General features: G+C 38.7%; 1 protein-coding gene and 3 long non-coding RNA genes across 4 annotated transcripts; 1 reads left to right on the top strand and 3 right to left on the bottom strand.

Moving 5' to 3' along the window:
* Positions 1-305: 305 nt before the first annotated feature.
* Positions 306-7,420, bottom strand: LOC112573962 (cystathionine gamma-lyase-like). The gene is made up of 12 exons (XM_025254700.1): positions 7,025-7,420; positions 5,738-5,819; positions 5,422-5,517; positions 5,156-5,265; positions 4,570-4,701; positions 4,184-4,241; positions 3,758-3,835; positions 3,266-3,418; positions 2,790-2,911; positions 2,497-2,549; positions 2,034-2,172; positions 306-1,206 (listed from the first exon to the last, which is right to left on the bottom strand). Exons 1-12 carry the CDS (start codon positions 7,322-7,324, stop codon positions 1,198-1,200), a joined length of 1,332 nt encoding a protein of 443 aa, XP_025110485.1. The 5' UTR covers positions 7,325-7,420; the 3' UTR covers positions 306-1,197.
* A 5,336-nt stretch (positions 7,421-12,756) lies between these two features.
* On the bottom strand, positions 12,757-14,888 carry LOC112574352. The gene is made up of 3 exons (XR_003101418.1): positions 14,499-14,888; positions 14,072-14,117; positions 12,757-13,367 (listed from the first exon to the last, which is right to left on the bottom strand). It is a non-coding gene; the product is annotated as an uncharacterized LOC112574352 (long non-coding RNA).
* Positions 14,889-14,908: 20 nt separating this feature from the next.
* On the top strand, positions 14,909-16,465 carry LOC112574353. Its single transcript, XR_003101419.1, has 2 exons — positions 14,909-15,295; positions 16,034-16,465. It is a non-coding gene; the product is annotated as an uncharacterized LOC112574353 (long non-coding RNA).
* An 825-nt stretch (positions 16,466-17,290) lies between these two features.
* LOC112574354 lies at positions 17,291-18,652 on the bottom strand. The gene is made up of 3 exons (XR_003101420.1): positions 18,380-18,652; positions 17,709-17,905; positions 17,291-17,380 (listed from the first exon to the last, which is right to left on the bottom strand). It is a non-coding gene; the product is annotated as an uncharacterized LOC112574354 (long non-coding RNA).
* Positions 18,653-18,959: the final 307 nt, after the last annotated feature.

An 18,959-nucleotide genomic window follows, 5' to 3' on the forward strand; every position in this document is an offset into this window, starting at 1 on the left:
CAGGCAAGTCACAATAGCTCGTCAGTCCTCCCTTTTATTTGTTTGTTTAGGATTCTTGAAGGAGGGGATGTTACTGTCGGTAAGAACATACATGTACTGGCTTACACTCTCTCGCTCAAGCATCACATGAAACCCACCGATTCCCGCTCATCCGAAAAATGCTGTGTGTGTGTGTACACAATCAGTCTATCATTTTTACTGCCCATCCTTTGTTCTTTGAGTTTCTTGATCATACAAACCAAGCAAAAATTGTAGTCTAATGACTTGCTTTTTCACAGCCATTCATCCAGCTAAACAAGGACTTCTTACAGTCAAAAGTAATCTGTTTTAATTTTCTTAAACCAGATCATTGTGACAAGCAAATCACCAATCAATCAAAAAATACAATTGGAAGTCCACAGATATCAACTCCTGGAGTAGCCCAGTATCTAGCCACCGCCACACAAATTTGAAGCCTCATGCTGGGTGACCACCAACGGCACGAACATACTATGCGAAATACTTTTCTATAAAATCTTTGGTAACATTAAAAAGCAAAATTGCTTCCTGACTATAATGACACCATTCTGAAAGACTGTATACTGTGTGTTAGAGGGGTGAAATTTGTAAGCATTTTGTGCTTGACAAAAAAATCTCAGCTGTCTCCCCCTTCCACACATAATATATACCAAACAGTAAGCAGAAGAAAAGACATAACACAGAGAGACATATCTCGTGGATTGTTCTGTGAATAAAAAGGTAAATAGAAGACAGATCTTTGTCACAAGGCAAGCTTTTACCAGTTCAAATGTTCAGGTCAAAAGTTTCATTATTTCCTCATGACGAAAGTAAAGTTATTACACTGTAACCAGACCGATGATGTTTCATGATTGTCAAGCAGAGAGATTGCATTAAAATGTAAAAGATTATAACCGACAGTGATCTAAGGTCAGATTACATCCTTGAAGTCTAGAAGATTCTCACCCTGCACACCCCACAGATTCAGGTAAATAAAGTTCTTTTTCTTTCCTTGCTTCAGATCTCTTGCTTACACAGGCAATACAAGCCCCAAAATGAACTGTGTTGCACTTCTGATGAAGGAAAAACATAAAAAAACAACAAATGATATGCACTAAATATAATTTCTTCAAGATACATTGTCTAGCATCTGTTGTACTGTCCTACATCAGAAGTCCTGGTCGCAGGCAGCCATCACCTTCAAGGTATCTGCAGCATATAAAATAAAGACTGGGACTGTTAAATGACAACCAACTTCAAAGACTGCACATTCAGGCATGTGAGCACATGTGTATAGACTACTTTAAGCATAACATCCTCCTATAAGGCATCCTACCATCATTAAAAAGTATGAAGCTCAAGGGTAACTCCTAATGTAGCTGGGTTTTCTCATGTCCTTGCAATAGGAGTATGTATTCTGCCTTATCCACATGTTATCACTCTACAAAGAATGTCATGAAATCTACAAATTTCACAAAATTAAGATTAACTCTTTACTGTTTTTCTTGTGGACTTATTTATTATGCATTGTTTTTAACAAAATGTTTACTTCACAGGTAAAAATGAAACTCTGCAGTAATGGTAATAAAGGCTAGAACTCAAGTTTTCGGTAATTCTTAACTGCAGCTTACAAAAGCATTATCCCATGAACTGTAAGTTTATATAGATTTACCATGATTTAATAATAATAATAAACATTTTCCAATGATTTGCTCAAAGCGCTTTACAGAAATGAAATACAGAAGTGGATCACTAACAACCATACAACACATACGACAGACAGGTTCATGTCTACAACAGAAATACCCACTAATACACAAAGTAAAGTTGCAACTCTGAAAGATGAGTCTTAAGTTTGAACTTGGCAAGAGAATCAGAGCCATGAAGGCTGATGGGTAATCTGTTCCAAGTTGATGGGGCTTGATAGGAGATTTTATGTAGATTTAATTTGGTTGATCTGCCATCATTGTCATTGTTAGAGTAATAATGCATATTATGTTATATTGAACACATCTTTACAATTTTAATTAACTCACAGCAACTTTGAGAGCTACATCGATATCGTTGATCAAATCCTCAATATCCTCAAGTCCAACAGACAGGCGAACCAGATTGTCTGTAATTCCAAGAAGCTCTCGCTGGTCAGCAGGAACTGACGCATGTGTCTGCACTGACCTGAAACACAGAAGATGTTGAGACATGCTGTAAACAATAATCAAGTCAAAAACAAGAAAAATAAACTTCAACAGCACCCCAGCTACAACAGCCAAGACCTGTATTCTAGCCAAGAGAAGAACAGAAGAAAAGCTGCAATACTTTTAACTAGGGATCTGAAAACCCATGGTGTTTTATAAATGAAAAGAGGTGGTAATGCTTTAGTATTCATTTGTAGTATGTTCTCATGTGCTGTAATTATCATTAATATGAATACTTTTAGTACAAAGTCATGAGTAAATTCACCATGTTGTTTTCAAGGATCACTTATCAAATATCACTTACGGAAGTTCACAAAGACTTTCGTAGCCTCCAAGACTCTCGGCAAGTGTGAAAATCTGCAAATGGAAAAATTGTTTTTCATCTGAAATTAAACAGGTCAAGTTTTTCCCACCTCAACCCAAATGGAAGGAAATACATTTGTCTGCATGTGGCCCAGAGATATACATCCAACTCCATGGCTGAAAGGTGTAAGATGAATTCAGGGTCAGTCCCAACATAATTTTCTGACAAATTTTAGGAGTTAAACACAAGTGAAAACAATGAAAGAAAAACAAATAATTAAACAAGCTACTTACTTTCAGGGATTTGAGGAAAGTGGAAGCTTCTTCTTTGCCACCCTTTATCAAAAAAGTCACCATTCCACTGAAGCCCTTCATCTGGCATTTGGCCAACTCATACTGAGGGTGGGACTCTAGCCCTGCAAGTGCATGAAATTGTGCAACAATTCACCCACAAATATGCAATGTCACACAATATCTGCCTCTGAAAGCAGCAGCAGCTGTTACACATTATCTGCCATCACAGGCAGCTTCTTCTGTCACACACTGTGAGGAATCATATGAGCATACACATCATCTACATGAGGTACACAAAATATATGCAATTGGGCACATTAATCACAATGTTAAGGTGAATTATATAATTTTATATATTTTAAGAAAACTACTCAAATAAACATCTAAAGTGATTGTGTAAAATGGTTGTGGATGAGTGGCACTAACCATTTACTGAGAATTAAATATATAGTCAAAGCAATATCAAAGGTTCTTACCTGGATGCATCACCTTAAGTACACGCGGACTCGCTTCCAGAAAACGAGCAACAGCCAGTCCACCGATCATGTGTTGTCTCATGCGCAGAGCCAGTGTTTTCAGCCCACGATTAACCAGGTAACAGTCAAATGGAGATGGGACTGGTCCCAGGGCTGCAGAACACATAATGATAAGCAAACAAGAGGAGATAGCACTGAAGTCTCAGAATATCGTTTTCTTTGTTGCAGCTAAATTTGATATAGGTGCATCCTGTTGTTGCCTAAACAGTATTGGGTTATATTAAAAACTTAATGATTGATGTTAATTCTCTTGCCACATTGAAGAGGATCCAAAAGATAAAACAAAAATCAAAGAAACTGGAATGTTCATGTTAACAAAAATTTTCTACAAAGCAGTGTTGCATGCTCTCTGCCCGGGCTGCTTATAGGCCAGACAGTATGATTACACAGCAATAGTAATTGAATAAATCAATGAGGCAAGCTTTACAATACCATTTTGCAGGAACCGAAGTCGCTCGGCCTTCTTGTCATCATTTAACATGAGTGCCCCCATTACAACATCGCTGTGACCTGACAAGGACAGAGTTTCTTTCACCACAGCAACCACCACTATTCATCACCTCCAAATTAAAAAAAATTCAGATTTTTTTCTCTTTACCCAAAGAAATATTTCTTGTAGATATATCTTCTCTGCTATTCCTAGACATTTACTGCCATCATCCATATTTCCGTGTCCTCATTCACAACTCTCATCACACAAGGTTTGGTATTAGCAGGGATCTATAGCATGTAAATGCAACAGAGCATAATTCATTTTCTTAGTTATCTCTACATAATCAGATATAAAGATATCTATACAAATAATTTTTGAATTAATTATAGAAAGCAGTTCAAAAATTATAGTCTATCAGCACTCACCATTCATGTATTTTGTCACAGAATGCATCACCATATCTGCTCCCAATGAAAGTGGTCGCTTTGGAGACAAAAATGTTTTTACGTTTTATGTGTTTGGATGGCAAAACAAAATCGCATAGTAAAATGATTGATCAGGAAATAAAGAATAATCTCATTTTGCAGTTTTACAAGTTTTATTTACATTTTATTCCATAGTCACTAAGTAAAGCAGATCAAATTCTGTAACACATAAAGACAACTGAAATGTATAACACTCATTCTGATTTTTAAAATGTATTACAGTAAATCCATTAACCAAGAAAACAATGGATAAAAAAGGTGACAATGCTGTTAAAAGTGAACTCTAGTACCATGCATTCAAAGAGGTCAAAAACATTCATATGTACCTGGAAGTATGACGACATGAAGGTGTTGTCCACGACTACAAAAGCCTGGCTTTTGTCATGAACAAGCTTGCAGACAGCTTCTATGTCCACAAGTTTCATGGTAGGATTAGTTGGTGTTTCCAGCCACACCATCTATAGACAGAAGTAAACAGCATTATCAGAGAAATACCAGAGGGCTTGAAGAAGAATTTATTTACCAAGTGACATTGCATCAGGAACATGTCCTAATGATGGCCATATTACTATATGAACATCCACCAAATGAAAAATAAATTTCTAAACATCAGTGTAATCATTATGCCTTATGGCAACATAATTGTTGTCAGCTGATGTCTGATCTCGATGTAATCATTGTAAGGTGATATCTGCCCAAGCTGTTGATGTTGCTCTCATTGTCAGCATCTGTTATACCCATTCCATTCATAGAATGCACAATAGATATTTTTTTTTTTAAAGCAGTCTGCAGCGGAACCTCATAAAATTTACACAGAAAAATCTTTGACAAGAAATTAGTATTTGTGTGCTGGGTGGAGGGTTGACGAAAAACAGAACCTGCAACACACTAACTAGAAAGTATGCCACAGACCTTCGTGTCTGGTCTCAGAGCATTTTCCACATTTGCTATCTTGGTGCAGTCCACAAAAGAGATATCAATGCCCATTGGCAGGGCGCAGTTGCGAAAGTAGCGGTTGGTACCTGTTGTAAAGAAATCCACAAAGTAAGGAGAACACCAGTTAAGAGCAATAGTAGATGTAAGGAATATGCATGCCTGTATTGATGTTTACTTGTGTATATCGTGTGCCGGTCAACTGTGTGTCCATGGATGGGGGTGTGTGCACATACACAGCTTACCTCCATACACATCGTCCATGCTTATAACATGGTCTCCACTTTTCAGAAGGTGTGTTACTGTCATGGTAGTTGCCAGACCAGAAGAAAAACACAATCCTGCCAGACAAAACCATTTCTGTATATACACACTGATGACAGAACAGCCTTTTATAACCAAACAATTTTTTTGTCCGAATGATCTGCTTATGTTTGAATCAGATCTTTCTATACTGAAAAATAATTATAGATCCTTTACATACGGTATGTTGAACTAATAAAAGTAACTAGCATATGGCTCTTTATGAACTCTGAACACAGCAACATCATTACCACCTACCATGTTTGCCTCCTTCCAATGCTGCCAGACATTTTTCCAAACAGTTTCGAGTGGGGTTTCCACTTCTCGAATACTCAAAACCCTGACAAAGTATAACAAAGGCATGTCACAGTGTTACACCATCTTTTATGTTGGACATTAAGCTACTTTATCAATGCATCATGATATAGTTGTCAGTGTACCAGTATATAAATAATTAATTTGTCTTATTTAATCTCTACAAAATGAAGATAAATATGTAGCTAATATGTTGAAAACAAGATGTTATTATGCCTGCAAGTGATTTATAGAACTAGACAATTGGTTCTTATCTATCACAATTACAGGTGTTTATCCATCACCAAAAGATATTAATATAAACTGAACGTGTATTACAGTATTTTTGTCATTGGCAAATTATAATTTTTAGTTTTATCTGCCACATTTTCAGAAAATATTGTTATAAAATGATATAGTTAACTTGTTTTCCATAAACTGTATTTGAACAAAAGTAAAAGAGAAATGCTAGTTATTTTACACAGCAAGTCAATGGACTTGCTCCGTTCACCATGGAATTCCTACATTGCATCAGAGTGCGGAGTCATTTCTCAGCTAAAAGGCTTGTGCAGTAAATTAAAGTTAGTAGTGATATAAACTGTACAGTCATGTATCCACCCACAAAAATATAAAATCACAATTATTTCTGTACAGTTAAAAAAAATTTGAAGAGGCCAATAGCTGTGGTCACAACACAGACGCAGGAAGATAATGGCAACAAATAAATATGATTTTGGCTGGCTGATTAGCTATAATTACATTTTTGGAAGTAGACGCTCAAGTCTCCAGTTGTCACAGTCTGTTTGCATTGTGCCTCTGTTATTAATAAATTGTAAATCTTTATTCATGGCGAAAAACCCACGACAGTCCCAGACAAAGTGCTTCCCAATGGCCATCACCATATGCACGTTATATTTAAATCTTGCTGCCTGTATATTGAATATTCTAACTCAGCTTGTACCAGCTATAGTCTACCCCCCACAGCACAGCTCGTCTGTCAGCTGCTGCACGCCTGCCATTGTCAGCTGTATGGACCCACGGTGTGATCCCCGCGGTAAGCTGATCATTACAATATTTACAGCCGACTGTCAGCTTCACTCACACAAACATTCATCACAGAAACTATGTGAGGTGAACACATCATGCTCCCATAATCAGAAACACACACAATCACTAAGACTGCTGAGACTGACGAAATCGTGTCTGGCTAGCACACGACCATTGACCTCCGACCTACATATATATACGTACGGCGTGCTCGGCGGGTGCGAACTGTTTGAATGTTGTTGCTGTTGATATCGGTGGTACGACTGCCATGGACTTCCATTGCTCAGGTTCCTGTCCTTCGTGAATAGCATCCGTTGCGAAGTGAGGGAAGGGAGTGAAGGTCTGGCCGTCAGCCATGGTCGACGACACACGCAGCCACGTGAACCCAGAGCAAAGCCTTGACCTCGCACTTGACCTCACCTGACTGGTCACGTGAACACAGGGGGGACACACCCTCCACAGTAGCCCCGGGAGCACGGTTCCACCTAATAATGGCCTCAGCATGCTTCCATGGCCCGCTGGAGAGTGTTTATGTTATTTCCGTGCTTTGTTACTGATGAGCCACTCAGGGCGACCTACTAATGATGACAGGTACAGTGTTGTCTCCCTTGGGCCGGTGACGTCAGTCGGTCAGTGAGTACCTGTACCTGTGTATGTATGTTATCAGCACCTGTACCTATAGTTTAAACAAAAACCCAGCCTGACATTTTACTAGTCTCGGGACTCATCAGAGTTACACTGGCGAGCACACAGACAGACAAAACATTCATCAGTCATCGGACAAGACAAGAGACAACGACAATCGCTCCGTACGAACATCGGTGACAAACAAACACAAAACCGAGATAAATGTTCATCGCCTGTAACATTTCTTCATTCGTTCCTCACATTGGAGTGGCAAGCTTCTCCATCAGTTTGTTCCTGTGGCATCCCACAGACCTCCCCAGCGTGGCTGTGACCTGATGGAGGACTGGAATGTTTGAAGCTTTACAACACGAACTCCACCTGGCATCCACACCAGCAACAAAGGCAACATAAGGAAATACAACAAATGTCAAGAGACAATTAAGTGGTGTTAATAAAGTATTCACACCTATATGACTGTATTACATCGTGTGAACTTGTCTCTACAAACTGTCATCATGTTGCTGTGGGATATTTTCCCCGCACAGTCTAGTTCACAGATTATTTTTTCTAACCGAACAACATAGTTGACTTCACAGACATTTCTTGAGGGCGAAGTCCAGTTCCAAGCTATGTGGCAATATGTTTAGAGTGCAGTTCAGTACACCAATCATCTGACACCTGTAGCAAGACAACTTGGCAAGGATGATGGCTCCCAGCGCCGAGCAGCAGACAAAAACAAAGTTGAACATCCTCACGATGTCTGCAGCTCACGATGGTGAGATTTTCACAGCATCCACCTTCTCCCTCATCTTTATAGTCCAGTTGTGCTAATGTGACCATCTTTAAAGTGGTATAGACAGTTCTCGATACCCGCCTCCACCAAGCTTCCCCACCTCAGTCCTTCAATCCTTCTCTCTCTCTCATCTCACGGACAACTGCTGGGTGTCATCGCCACGGCCAGGCCTTTGTGCACGAAAGTACAAAACTGGTTTTCCGCTCCTTCTTTGTCCAGTGCCGATAGTCTGGTCCCACTGGTCATTAACTGACAGGTGTAGTGCGACCTTTGCCCCCTGTAGCACGTCTGCAAGTTTCACTCCTTCTCTTCTCTCTTCTCATTTTACAGAAGAACCAACAAGTAAAACCTCCGACTACATGTTTGCTGCTGAAAATAGTAGAAAGCCGTTTTCTACAAGAACTCAGAACGACCAGAAGTGTTAGAACCCACAAGTGCTAAAAGATGGCAAATTAAAATTAAACCTTTTCTGAGAATTTACTCTCCGCCTTTCATTAATAAGAATTACATTTTGTCAAGAAAAAGTCTTCATTTGCAGGCGTGCATCGTGCACACGTGGACACTTCATGCCTCCATCAGACCTACCCCAGTAGTGGGATGTCAAACACGGGTGTAATAGTCACTCACCTCTATTGTACACTCATACAGACAACAAGTCTGCAGCCCCTTCCTCTGGTCTTGTTTGCTGTTTGCACTACAACTACAGCTATCACCACTTAGCATCTCGCCCACCCGTCACAGTGCCCCTCGCATGTTCCCACCCGACAGTTGTGTCTGACAGTCAGTCCCACCTCTGTCCTGTCTGATAGAGTTTGTAGAACTACAGAAGTATATAGCCTCTAGGTCTGAATAGTATTATCTGTTGATAGTAAATAACCAATTTCAAATATTCTGTCAAGAGCACCCAGTGTACCATGTAGAATTGTAGATAATCAGGGGTGAGCTCATGTCTACACAAGGCACAAAGCCACCCACACGAAGACAGGGAGACCGCAATGTTGGGACACAAGGAATTTCTCCTCTGCCCACAAACCACGATACCTGGGCTTGCTGCTTACAGTGGGAGTACAGGTAGTCATGTATGAACCTCTTGGTGGGGTACATGTCTGTGAGACAGATATGGTGATGCATTCTGTGTCAACAGTGGGAGTACAGGTAGTCAGATATCTACACACTGTACAGTAACACAGACATCTACATCTACAGTCTACATCTACAGTCTATGGTCATGTATGAACCACGTGGAGACATGGCTATGAGACACCAACAGTCAACAGTGGGAGTACAGGTAGTCACTGTAGTCTACACATTGTACAGTAGCACAGACATCTACAGTCTATGGTCATTTATGAACCACGTGGAGGAGTACATGTCTATGAGACACCAACAGTCAACAGTGGATTATGATCTATACAGCAGTCTCCTCCTCCACACCCCAGAAGGATCTAGAAGTTCGACTGGAGAAAGAACAAAGGTCAGGTGCCTGCCATTTCGGAAGCAAATGCTTTGCATGAGTCAGTTTTCAAAAAAATTCTGTCGAGGTATTTGTGCGCAGGGTGCATTCTACGGAGTCCGATCACCGCCCACGTGACAGAGGTCAAAAGGTTATGCATGCTAATACCAGTTAATCCCCTTACCTACCTGTTTGTACAATTAGCAAACGAGCCGGAAACACACCTGTGCTCTGTAACCCAGGAGGGTAGGCGGTGTACTCTCTGGGTAGAGTTCACGGGCAAAAGTCCACCCGAGAGAGAGAGAGAGAGCGGGGTACAAACAACAGGTGCAGCACGGGCTTTGTCAGGCCGCTGATAAGTCACGCACGTCTTGTGACCGGGAGGGAAATACTTGTGTGTCTGGGCTTGGCTGTCAACCTAATAGTTTGATGTTTACAGTGTATACATCTACATATACATATACATACACATATACATACATAGTCATCTTACTCGGTCACTACTCGCATGGCGCAAGCCGCTGACCACTGTGGTGATGCACAGCTAGAGCTACATCAATCTTAATTCTGTCACCGGTTGCCGGGCACTCACTCTATAATTACTGACCCTTTCCTCCCGATCGTGATTCTAACTCGGGTACATCCGGGTGGTGTAAAGTACAAAAGAGATCAGGGGTGGATTTCATGTTGCGCCTTTATCCCACTTACCAGCGAATAACTAGCTTATCAGCCCTTAAGCGCAAAAAGTGGCTCCCACGTCGAAATTATTAGCGAATAAGTCGGCCTTATCGCGGGGTAAGTTATGGTCAGGGGGGACCCGCCTTTACGCGGCTATTAGGCGCAGAAAAATGGCGACTGTAGTAGCTGTGCTCTCGCTAAACAGGCGAAATCTTCGTCGAAACAGAATATTTAGGGACAATTATATCTTTACAATGATGTAGAAGTGTACACGAAATTTGAATTTCGTGGAGTTGATAAAATGTCTATTGTCTATGAGGTAGAAGATGAATTGGAAATGTCGAATCGAGGGAACAATGTTCCCTCAAGCAGACGAGTATGCTTTGCACTTCGCAACGGGAACATTTTTACGTGTGTGTAAATGTGTGTGTGCGGCGATTTGGTCGGAGTTTCCGAAGAGAAATGTCACATCGTGAGGAGAGTGACCAAACGCTACTACGACATGCTCGACGATGGATCGTCTTTCCCGACTAGCGAGAGGCAGAGAGAAGGGAAAGTTCTGTGCCAGCGGTGGTTTTTCCGAGTGTTGTTGGATACGTCGACGGGACGCATATCTACATTCAGGCGGCGAAAATAATGAGCACCAGTACGTGAATGGAAAATATTTTCATTCACTGAAGGTTCAGGTAATACTTTGTAATCAATATAGTTGCCTTTTTTATTCACATATGACTAAACCTTTCGAAGTACCATAAATTGTTGCAGTATAGACTCTTCTCCAATGCCAAATCAGGAGATTTGCCAAGCATTTAATATTTTCCCCATAGACTAAAATGTTCTCTCTTCGAAAATTTTGCAGATAACATCTAATCACTTTAATATCTGTCAAACATTTTTGTAAAAGCAGAAAATAGACTGCTACTACACAATCCCAAGATATTAGGAATTAAAAAACACTCTCATACCATTAACCAAAACTTTCTTATCATCACAATTAATAAACATGTTTTGTTTTATATTTAGTGTGGCTCATGTCAAACAATTTCAAAATGTCATCTGCTGATGCATCGATAATCCATATACCCGAAGCTTAATATTGCTATTTATATATATTTGAACAGGTTAATGTTTATCAACGTGCTTGCAAAGTGGCATCCAGGGTGTCTGCAGCCTTTGGAAGCAACTGTAGACTATTGGACCGGGTCATGCTAGTGACAGTAGCTGCATGATGGGAGAGTGATTGTTGACACCATTTCAGCATCCTGCACCCTTGCAGGAAAGGAAATACAACACAGCACATAGCTGTACATGCAACTGGTATGTGAGTTTGCATCAAAGTTTTCACCAAATGTTTATGTTGGTCACATTAACTGTATCTATGTATAGTAAAGTCAGACTTGAACACATTTAAATATTTTTCCCAGCATGTGTATACATTGAATAGTTTTATATGGAAATAATACTGGTTTGATTGAAACCTGTTTACATGTACTGTGTATACTATTTGTAAATGACAATGCCAATAATATGTTCAGCTAGTAGTTCATTTAAATCACAGTGAATGTAGTTATTGCATTGTGGTATAGCAGTACATTCCAGCAGTCAGTATAAATTTCTACAGATGGTGATGATGTTTGTATTTCAGGCATAGCTAAAAAGAGATGGGATTGTCTCTAGGGTCTGAAGATGGAACCAGATCAGGCATGTGAAGTGACTGTGTTCTCAATCGGGGAGAGCCAGACGATGATGGCGACAATAATGATGTTGGACATAACAATGATTTAAATAATGAAAATCACTACAATAAAATCAATGACACTGTTTCAGAACATGATGCTCCCACAGAAAGAGCCCATGTTGCAGCAGGCCAAGCTGTCAGGAACCAATCTGTTTATAGACTTTTCTTGTAAATATGTTAAACCATAATTTTATACATTTCAGAACTATTTTGATAACGAAGTTAGAACATCAACAATAGACATAGTCAACAGTTTAGATGTAGGCCCAACATGTGTTACAACAGGTCAAGCTGCTAGTATCCAGTTTATAAGTAGATTTTTCTTGTGAATATATCATAATTTTATACTTTTCTGTAGTGTTCACAATATCAGAACTATGTGACTGTAGAAATAGTTAAATTTTCATTCTTATGAAACTTAGTAGCTGTTCATTCATACAGATCTCTTTAGAAAGTAGCAAATGCTTTTTAACTATAATAAATGAAAGATGCAGTTCTTCTTGGACAGGACTTTTTAAAAAAATGTATGAGTTTTCCTTTATGAAATTATTACAAGGGAAAATTTCGACATAGGCTTGCAGACAGTAGTGCATGTGGTGGCCTCTGCAAGTGTTTGTCAAGAGTAGCGGTCATCACTAAGACATGTTCTTAATGCCGTCACTTGGCTATTAAAATCTTATATTCTTCTTGAACAATATTTTACATGTGCAACTCTTTGGAATAAATGTTTGAGGCTTCCACTCACTTTGAAGCAAAATTCTGAAGAAGAGTAAAGTATATCAGCATTAGACATTCTCGGTTAAGGAACAGGCAGAAAATACAATGAAAATGAATGATCAACTTTATTAATTCCAGCATGCAACTCTAGATGTCTGCTCATCCCAAAACAACAACAACAATGAAAAACCAGTGCAAGTTTCAATATTTGGTTCACAAGTTGTGCACCACAAAAATATGCAATCTTAGATTGTACATCACTCTTAAGATACATTACACTTCCACACATGCATCCTACTGAAAATTCATTTAAGGTTGGACAGGACTGCTGAGATTACAAACTATTAACAGTACTTGTCATTTCTGCAAACAGCGTTAGGTATAGCATAAAGCTGACCTGAACTTAAATTCTGCTTGACACTAATTTTCTAAGAATATATATTGAGAGTACATCTTAAACTATTTGTATCATAGACATCTACACTACAGAACACTTCCTTTGTTAGGCCAGCATCAGGAACAGGTGCATATGAAGGCAAATCTGTAACAAACATCCAAATTGTTTCATGTATAGTAATGGCAAAGTGTGCAAAACAGATATACAGGGAACATGCCATGGGTAATGTGATGCATAGTACATAACACTATGACGGATCTCCTGAGAAGGACAACATTATTTTTTTTCAATGTGTCATCAAACCACAAGCATAAATATTTAATGTAGTGAAAGCATAGCAATATTCTTTTATGACAGTCATGCACAATAGTGATGAAGAAGTGATTTTTGCACAGCAAAATGTTCATGATTGTCTATGTACCTTTGCTTTTCAATTTAATTTATGGCTTTATGAGCACAAGTACATTTTATTTGTGTGCAAAACATAAATATTGTTCTTATGATAAATTCACTGAATCAACTTATGTGATATAGCCATGCACTGTAAACTGTCATTCAACCAGCTGTATGAGTCAACTGTATGTTATTAACACTTGCATTAGATTTACTGACATTTAGACATGAAATTCACTTTCAGATCATGCCAGTGATTTTTTTTTTGGGGTGGTAGAATGATGTATTTTCATATAGTACTACCCCTAGTCATCTTCCCCTCTTTCCTAAAGAAAAGACAAAAACTACACCATGAACCTTTTAATTCAAAGAGACCTGTGGGGTGGAGGTATATTAAGGTGAAAAAATCATTTGGTATCAAACTGAATTTATTGTTAATTCTTAATAAACCATACCTGGGCAGCTGCTGACTAGAGTTATCTCAAAAACCTCTCTCTTAAACTGAAAAAAAGTTCAATGTCTATGCAGTATTGTTTTAAAACAAAATGTAACCGAAAAGAGCTAAAAAGAATTAAAGAAATGTTTATTTTGCCTCATCGACCCACCCACTCTCACCCCAACACACAGAGCAGCAAAGACTGTGACACTACCACTTCATAATTAATGGTGAAATCGAAGCTTTAAAATATTAATATTGTTATCTATGGCATAGAAAAAAGAGAAAATAATAGATACAAATAATAGTTAAATATAAGTACTGTAATGAAATTAAGTTTATACCAAATATTTTAAAATAAAATCAGTAAAAAGTAGTTTTTACATCACTGAATCACAATTACCGAAGTTTAAAAACTGATATTGAATAATAATAATAGAACAAACCTCTAATAATGCCCGTACTTCCCTGCTGGACCAGTTTGCTCCTCGCTGGCGTTTGGAAGACGTCGGCTCCATTATTATAAAAAAAAGTAGGCTGACAAAGTTTGTTCCGCGAAAAGAGCACATCCACAGAGTTGTATAGTAAATCTGTGAGCACGCCTGTTTGTTTTTCCCGGAAGACATATTAACGTCTTCTGGACATGCGCACAAGTAGGGAATCCCCCGGAACAAAGAATGTAGGTCGCAGTTCTAAATTTGCATCGCCAGTTAGCTATTGTCGGGTAAAGTCGGAAACACGAAATGCGCGGGACGCGCTGGCCTTACCAGCGAGTAGCTAATAGGGCCTGCGGGTTTTATTCGGAGGTAAGTTAAGCGCTGAACATGAAATCCACCCCAGACGTCGCCCACAGGGGTGGATTTCATGTTCAGCGCTTAACTTACCTCCGAATAAAACCCTCAGCCCCTATTAGCTACTCGCTGGTAAGGCCAGCGCGTCCCGCGCATTTCGTGTTTCCGACTTTACCCGACAATAGCTAACTGGCGATGCAAATTTAGAACTGCGACCTACATTCTTTGTTCCGGGGGATTCCCTACTTGTGCGCATGTCCAGAAGACGTTAATATGTCTTCCGGGAAAAACAAACAGGCGTGCTCACAGATTTACTGTACAACTCTATGGATGTGCTCTTTTCGCGGAACAAACTTTGTCAGCCTACTTTTTTTATAATAATGGAGCCGACGTCTTCCAAACGCCAGCGAGGAGCAAACTGGTCCAGCAGGGAAGTACGGGCATTATTAGAGGTTTGTTCTATTATTATTATTCAACATCAGGTATGGTTTATTAAGAATTAACAATGAATTCAGTTTGATACCAAATGATTTTTTCACCTTAATATACCTCCACCCCACAGGTCTCTTTGAATTAAAAGGTTCATGGTGTAGTTTTTGTCTTTTCTTTAGGAAAGAGGGGAAGATGACTAGGGGTAGTACTATATGAAAATACATCATTCTACCACCCCCCAAAAAAAATCACTGGCATGATCTGAAAGTGAATTTCATGTCTAAATGTCAGTAAATCTAATGCAAGTGTTAATAACATACAGTTGACTCATACAGCTGGTTGAATGATAGACAGTTTACAGTGCATGGCTATATCACATAAGTTGATTCAGTGAATTTATCATAAGAACAATATTTATGTTTTGCACACAAATAAAATGTACTGTGCTCATAAAGCCATAAATTTAAATTGAAAAGCAAAGGTACATAGACAATCATGAATATTTTGCTGTGCAAAAATCACTTCTTCATCACTATTGTGCATGACTGTCATAAAAGAATATTGCTATGCTTTCACTACATTAAATATTTATGCTTGTGGTTTGATGACACATTGAAAAAAAATAATGTTGTCCTTCTCAGGAGATCCATCATAGTGTTATGTACTATGCATCACATTACCCTTGGCATGTTCCCTGTATATCTGTTTTGCACACTTTGCCATTACTATACATGAAACAATTTGGATGTTTGTTACAGATTTGCCTTCATATGCACCTGTTCCTGATGCTGGCCTAACAAAGGAAGTGTTCTCTAGTGTAGATGTCTATGATACAAATAGTTTAAGATGTACTCTCAATATATATTCTGAGAAAATAAGTGTCAAGCAGAATTTAAGTTCAGGTCAGCTTTATGCTATACCTAACGCTGTTTGCAGAAATGACAAGTACTGTTAATAGTTTGTAATCTCAGCAGTCCTGTCCAACCTTAAATGAATTTTCAGTAGGATGCATGTGTGGAAGTGTAATGTATCTTAAGAGTGATGTACAATCTAAGATTGCATATTTTTGTGGTGCACAACTTGTGAACCAAATATTGAAACTTGCACTGGTTTTTCATTGTTGTTGTTTTGGGATGAGCAGACATTTAGAGTTGCATGCTGGAATTAATAAAGTTGATCATTCATTTTCATTGTATTTTCTGCCTGTTCCTTAACCGAGAATGTCTAATGCTGATATACTTTACTCTTCTTCAGAATTTTGCTTCAAAGTGAGTGGAAGCCTCAAACATTTATTCCAAAGAGTTGCACATGTAAAATATTGTTCAAGAAGAATATAAGATTTTAATAGCCAAGTGACAGCATTAAGAACATGTCTTAGTGATGACCGCTACTCTTGACAAACACTTGCAGAGGCCACCACATGCACTACTGTCTGCAAGCCTATGTCGAAATTTTCCCTTGTAATAATTTCATAAAGGAAACCTCATACATTTTTTGAAATGTCCTGTCCAAGAAGAACTGCATCTTTCATTTATTAAAGTTAAAAAGCATTTGCTACTTCCTAAAGAGATCTGTATGAATGAACAGCTACTAAGTTTCATAAGAATGAAAATTTAACTATTTCTACAGTCACATAGTTCTGATATTGTGAACTCTACAGAAAAGTATAAAATTATGATATATTCACAAGAAAAATCTACTTATAAACTGGATACTAGCAGCTTGACCTGTTGTAACACATGTTGGGCCTACATCTAAACTGTTGACTATGTCTATTGTTGATGTTCTAACTTCGTTATCAAAATAGTTCTGAATGTATAAAATTATGGTTTAACATATTTACAAGAAAAGTCTATAAACAGATTGGTTCCTGACAGCTTGGCCTGCTGCAACATGGGCTCTTTCTGTGGGAGCATCATGTTCTGAAACAGTGTCATTGATTTTATTGTAGTGATTTTCATTATTTAAATCATTGTTATGTCCAACATCATTATTGTCGCCATCATTGTCTGGCTCTCCCCCGATTGAGAACACAGTCACTTCACATGCCTGATCTGGTTCCATCTTCAGACCCTAGAGACAATCCCATCTCTTTTTAGCTATGCCTGAAATACAAACATCATCACCATCTGTAGAAATTTATACTGACTGCTGGAATGTACTGCTATACCACAATGCAATAACTACATTCACTGTGATTTAAATGAACTACTAGCTGAACATATCATTGGCATTGTCATTTACAAATAGTATACACAGTACATGTAAACAGGTTTCAATCAAACCAGTATTATTTCCATATAAAACTATTCAATGTATACACATGCTGGGAAAAATATTTAAATGTGTTCAAGTCTGACTTTACTATACATAGATACAGTTAATGTGACCAACATGAACATTTGGTGAAAACTTTGATGCAAACTCACATACCAGTTGCATGTACAGCTATGTGCTGTGTTGTATTTCCTTTCCTGCAAGGGTGCAGGATGCTGAAATGATGTCAACAATCACTCTCCTATCATGCAGCTACTGTCACCTAGCATGACCCGGTCCAATAGTCTACAGTTGCTTCCAAAGGCTGCAGACACCCTGGATGCCACTTTGCAAGCACGTTGATAAACATTAACCTGTTCAAATATATATAAATAGCAATATTAAGCTTCGGGTATATGGATTATCGATGCATCAGCCGATGACATTTTGAAATTGTTTGACATGAGCCACACTAAATATAAAACAAAACATGTTTATTAATTGTGATGATAAGAAAGTTTTGGTTAATGGTATGAGAGTGTTTTTTAATTCCTAATATCTTGGGATTGTGTAGTAGCAGTCTATTTTCTGCTTTTACAAAAATGTTTAACAGATATTAAAGTGATTAGATGTTATCTGCAAAATTTTCGAAGAGAGAACATTTTAGTCTATGGGGAAAATATTAAATGCTTGTATTTATCCTGATTTGGCATTGGAGAAGAGTCTATACTGCAACAATTTATGGTACTTCGAAAGGTTTAGTCATATGTGAATAAAAAAGGCAACTATATTGATTACAAAGTATTACCTGAACATTTAGTGAATGAAAATATTTTCCATTCACGTACTGGTGCTCATTATTTTCGCCGCCTGAATGTGGATATGCGTCCCGTCGATGTATCCAACAACACTCGGAAAAACCACCGCTGGCACAGAACTTTCTCTTCTCTCTGCCTCTCGCTGGTCGGGAAAGACGATCCATCGTCGAGCATGTCGTAGTAGCGTTTGGTCACTCTCCTCACGATGTGACATTTCTCTTCGGAAACTCCGACCAAATCGCCGCACACACACATTCACACACACGTAAAAATGATCCCGTTGCGAAGTGCAAAGCATACTCGTCTGCTTTAGGGAACATTGTTCCCTCGATTCGACATTTCCAATTCATCTTCTACCTCATAGGCAATAGACATTTTATCAACTCCACGAAATTCAAATTTTGTGTACACTTCTACATCATTGTAAAGATATAATTGTCCCTAAATATTCTGTTTCGACAAGATTTCGCCTGTTTAGCGAGAGCACAGCTACTACAGTCGCCATTTTTCTGCGCCTAATAGCCGCGTAAAGGCGGGTCCCCCCTGACCATAACTTACCCCGCGATAAGGCCGACTTATTCGCTATTAATTTCGACGTGGGAGCCACTTT

The sequence above is a fragment of the Pomacea canaliculata genome, linkage group LG10 (genome assembly GCF_003073045.1).
Source record: "Pomacea canaliculata isolate SZHN2017 linkage group LG10, ASM307304v1, whole genome shotgun sequence".
NCBI classification, from domain to species: Eukaryota; Metazoa; Mollusca; class Gastropoda; order Architaenioglossa; family Ampullariidae; genus Pomacea; species Pomacea canaliculata.

What these genes read in the sequence shown, in the direction of transcription:
- LOC112573962 (XM_025254700.1), bottom strand. Translation starts at nt 7,324, where the DNA reads ATGCTGAGGCCATTATTAGGTGGAACCGTGCTCCCGGGGCTACTGTGG. An exon ending in CATGGACGATGTGTATGGAG is followed by an intron (nt 5,266 to 5,421) that starts GTAAGCTGTGTA and finishes TCTTTACAACAG; the next exon opens with GTACCAACCGCTACTTTCGC. An exon ending in CTTTCCTCAAATCCCTGAAA is followed by an intron (nt 2,550 to 2,789) that starts GTAAGTAGCTTG and finishes TTCCATTTGCAG; the next exon opens with ATTTTCACACTTGCCGAGAG.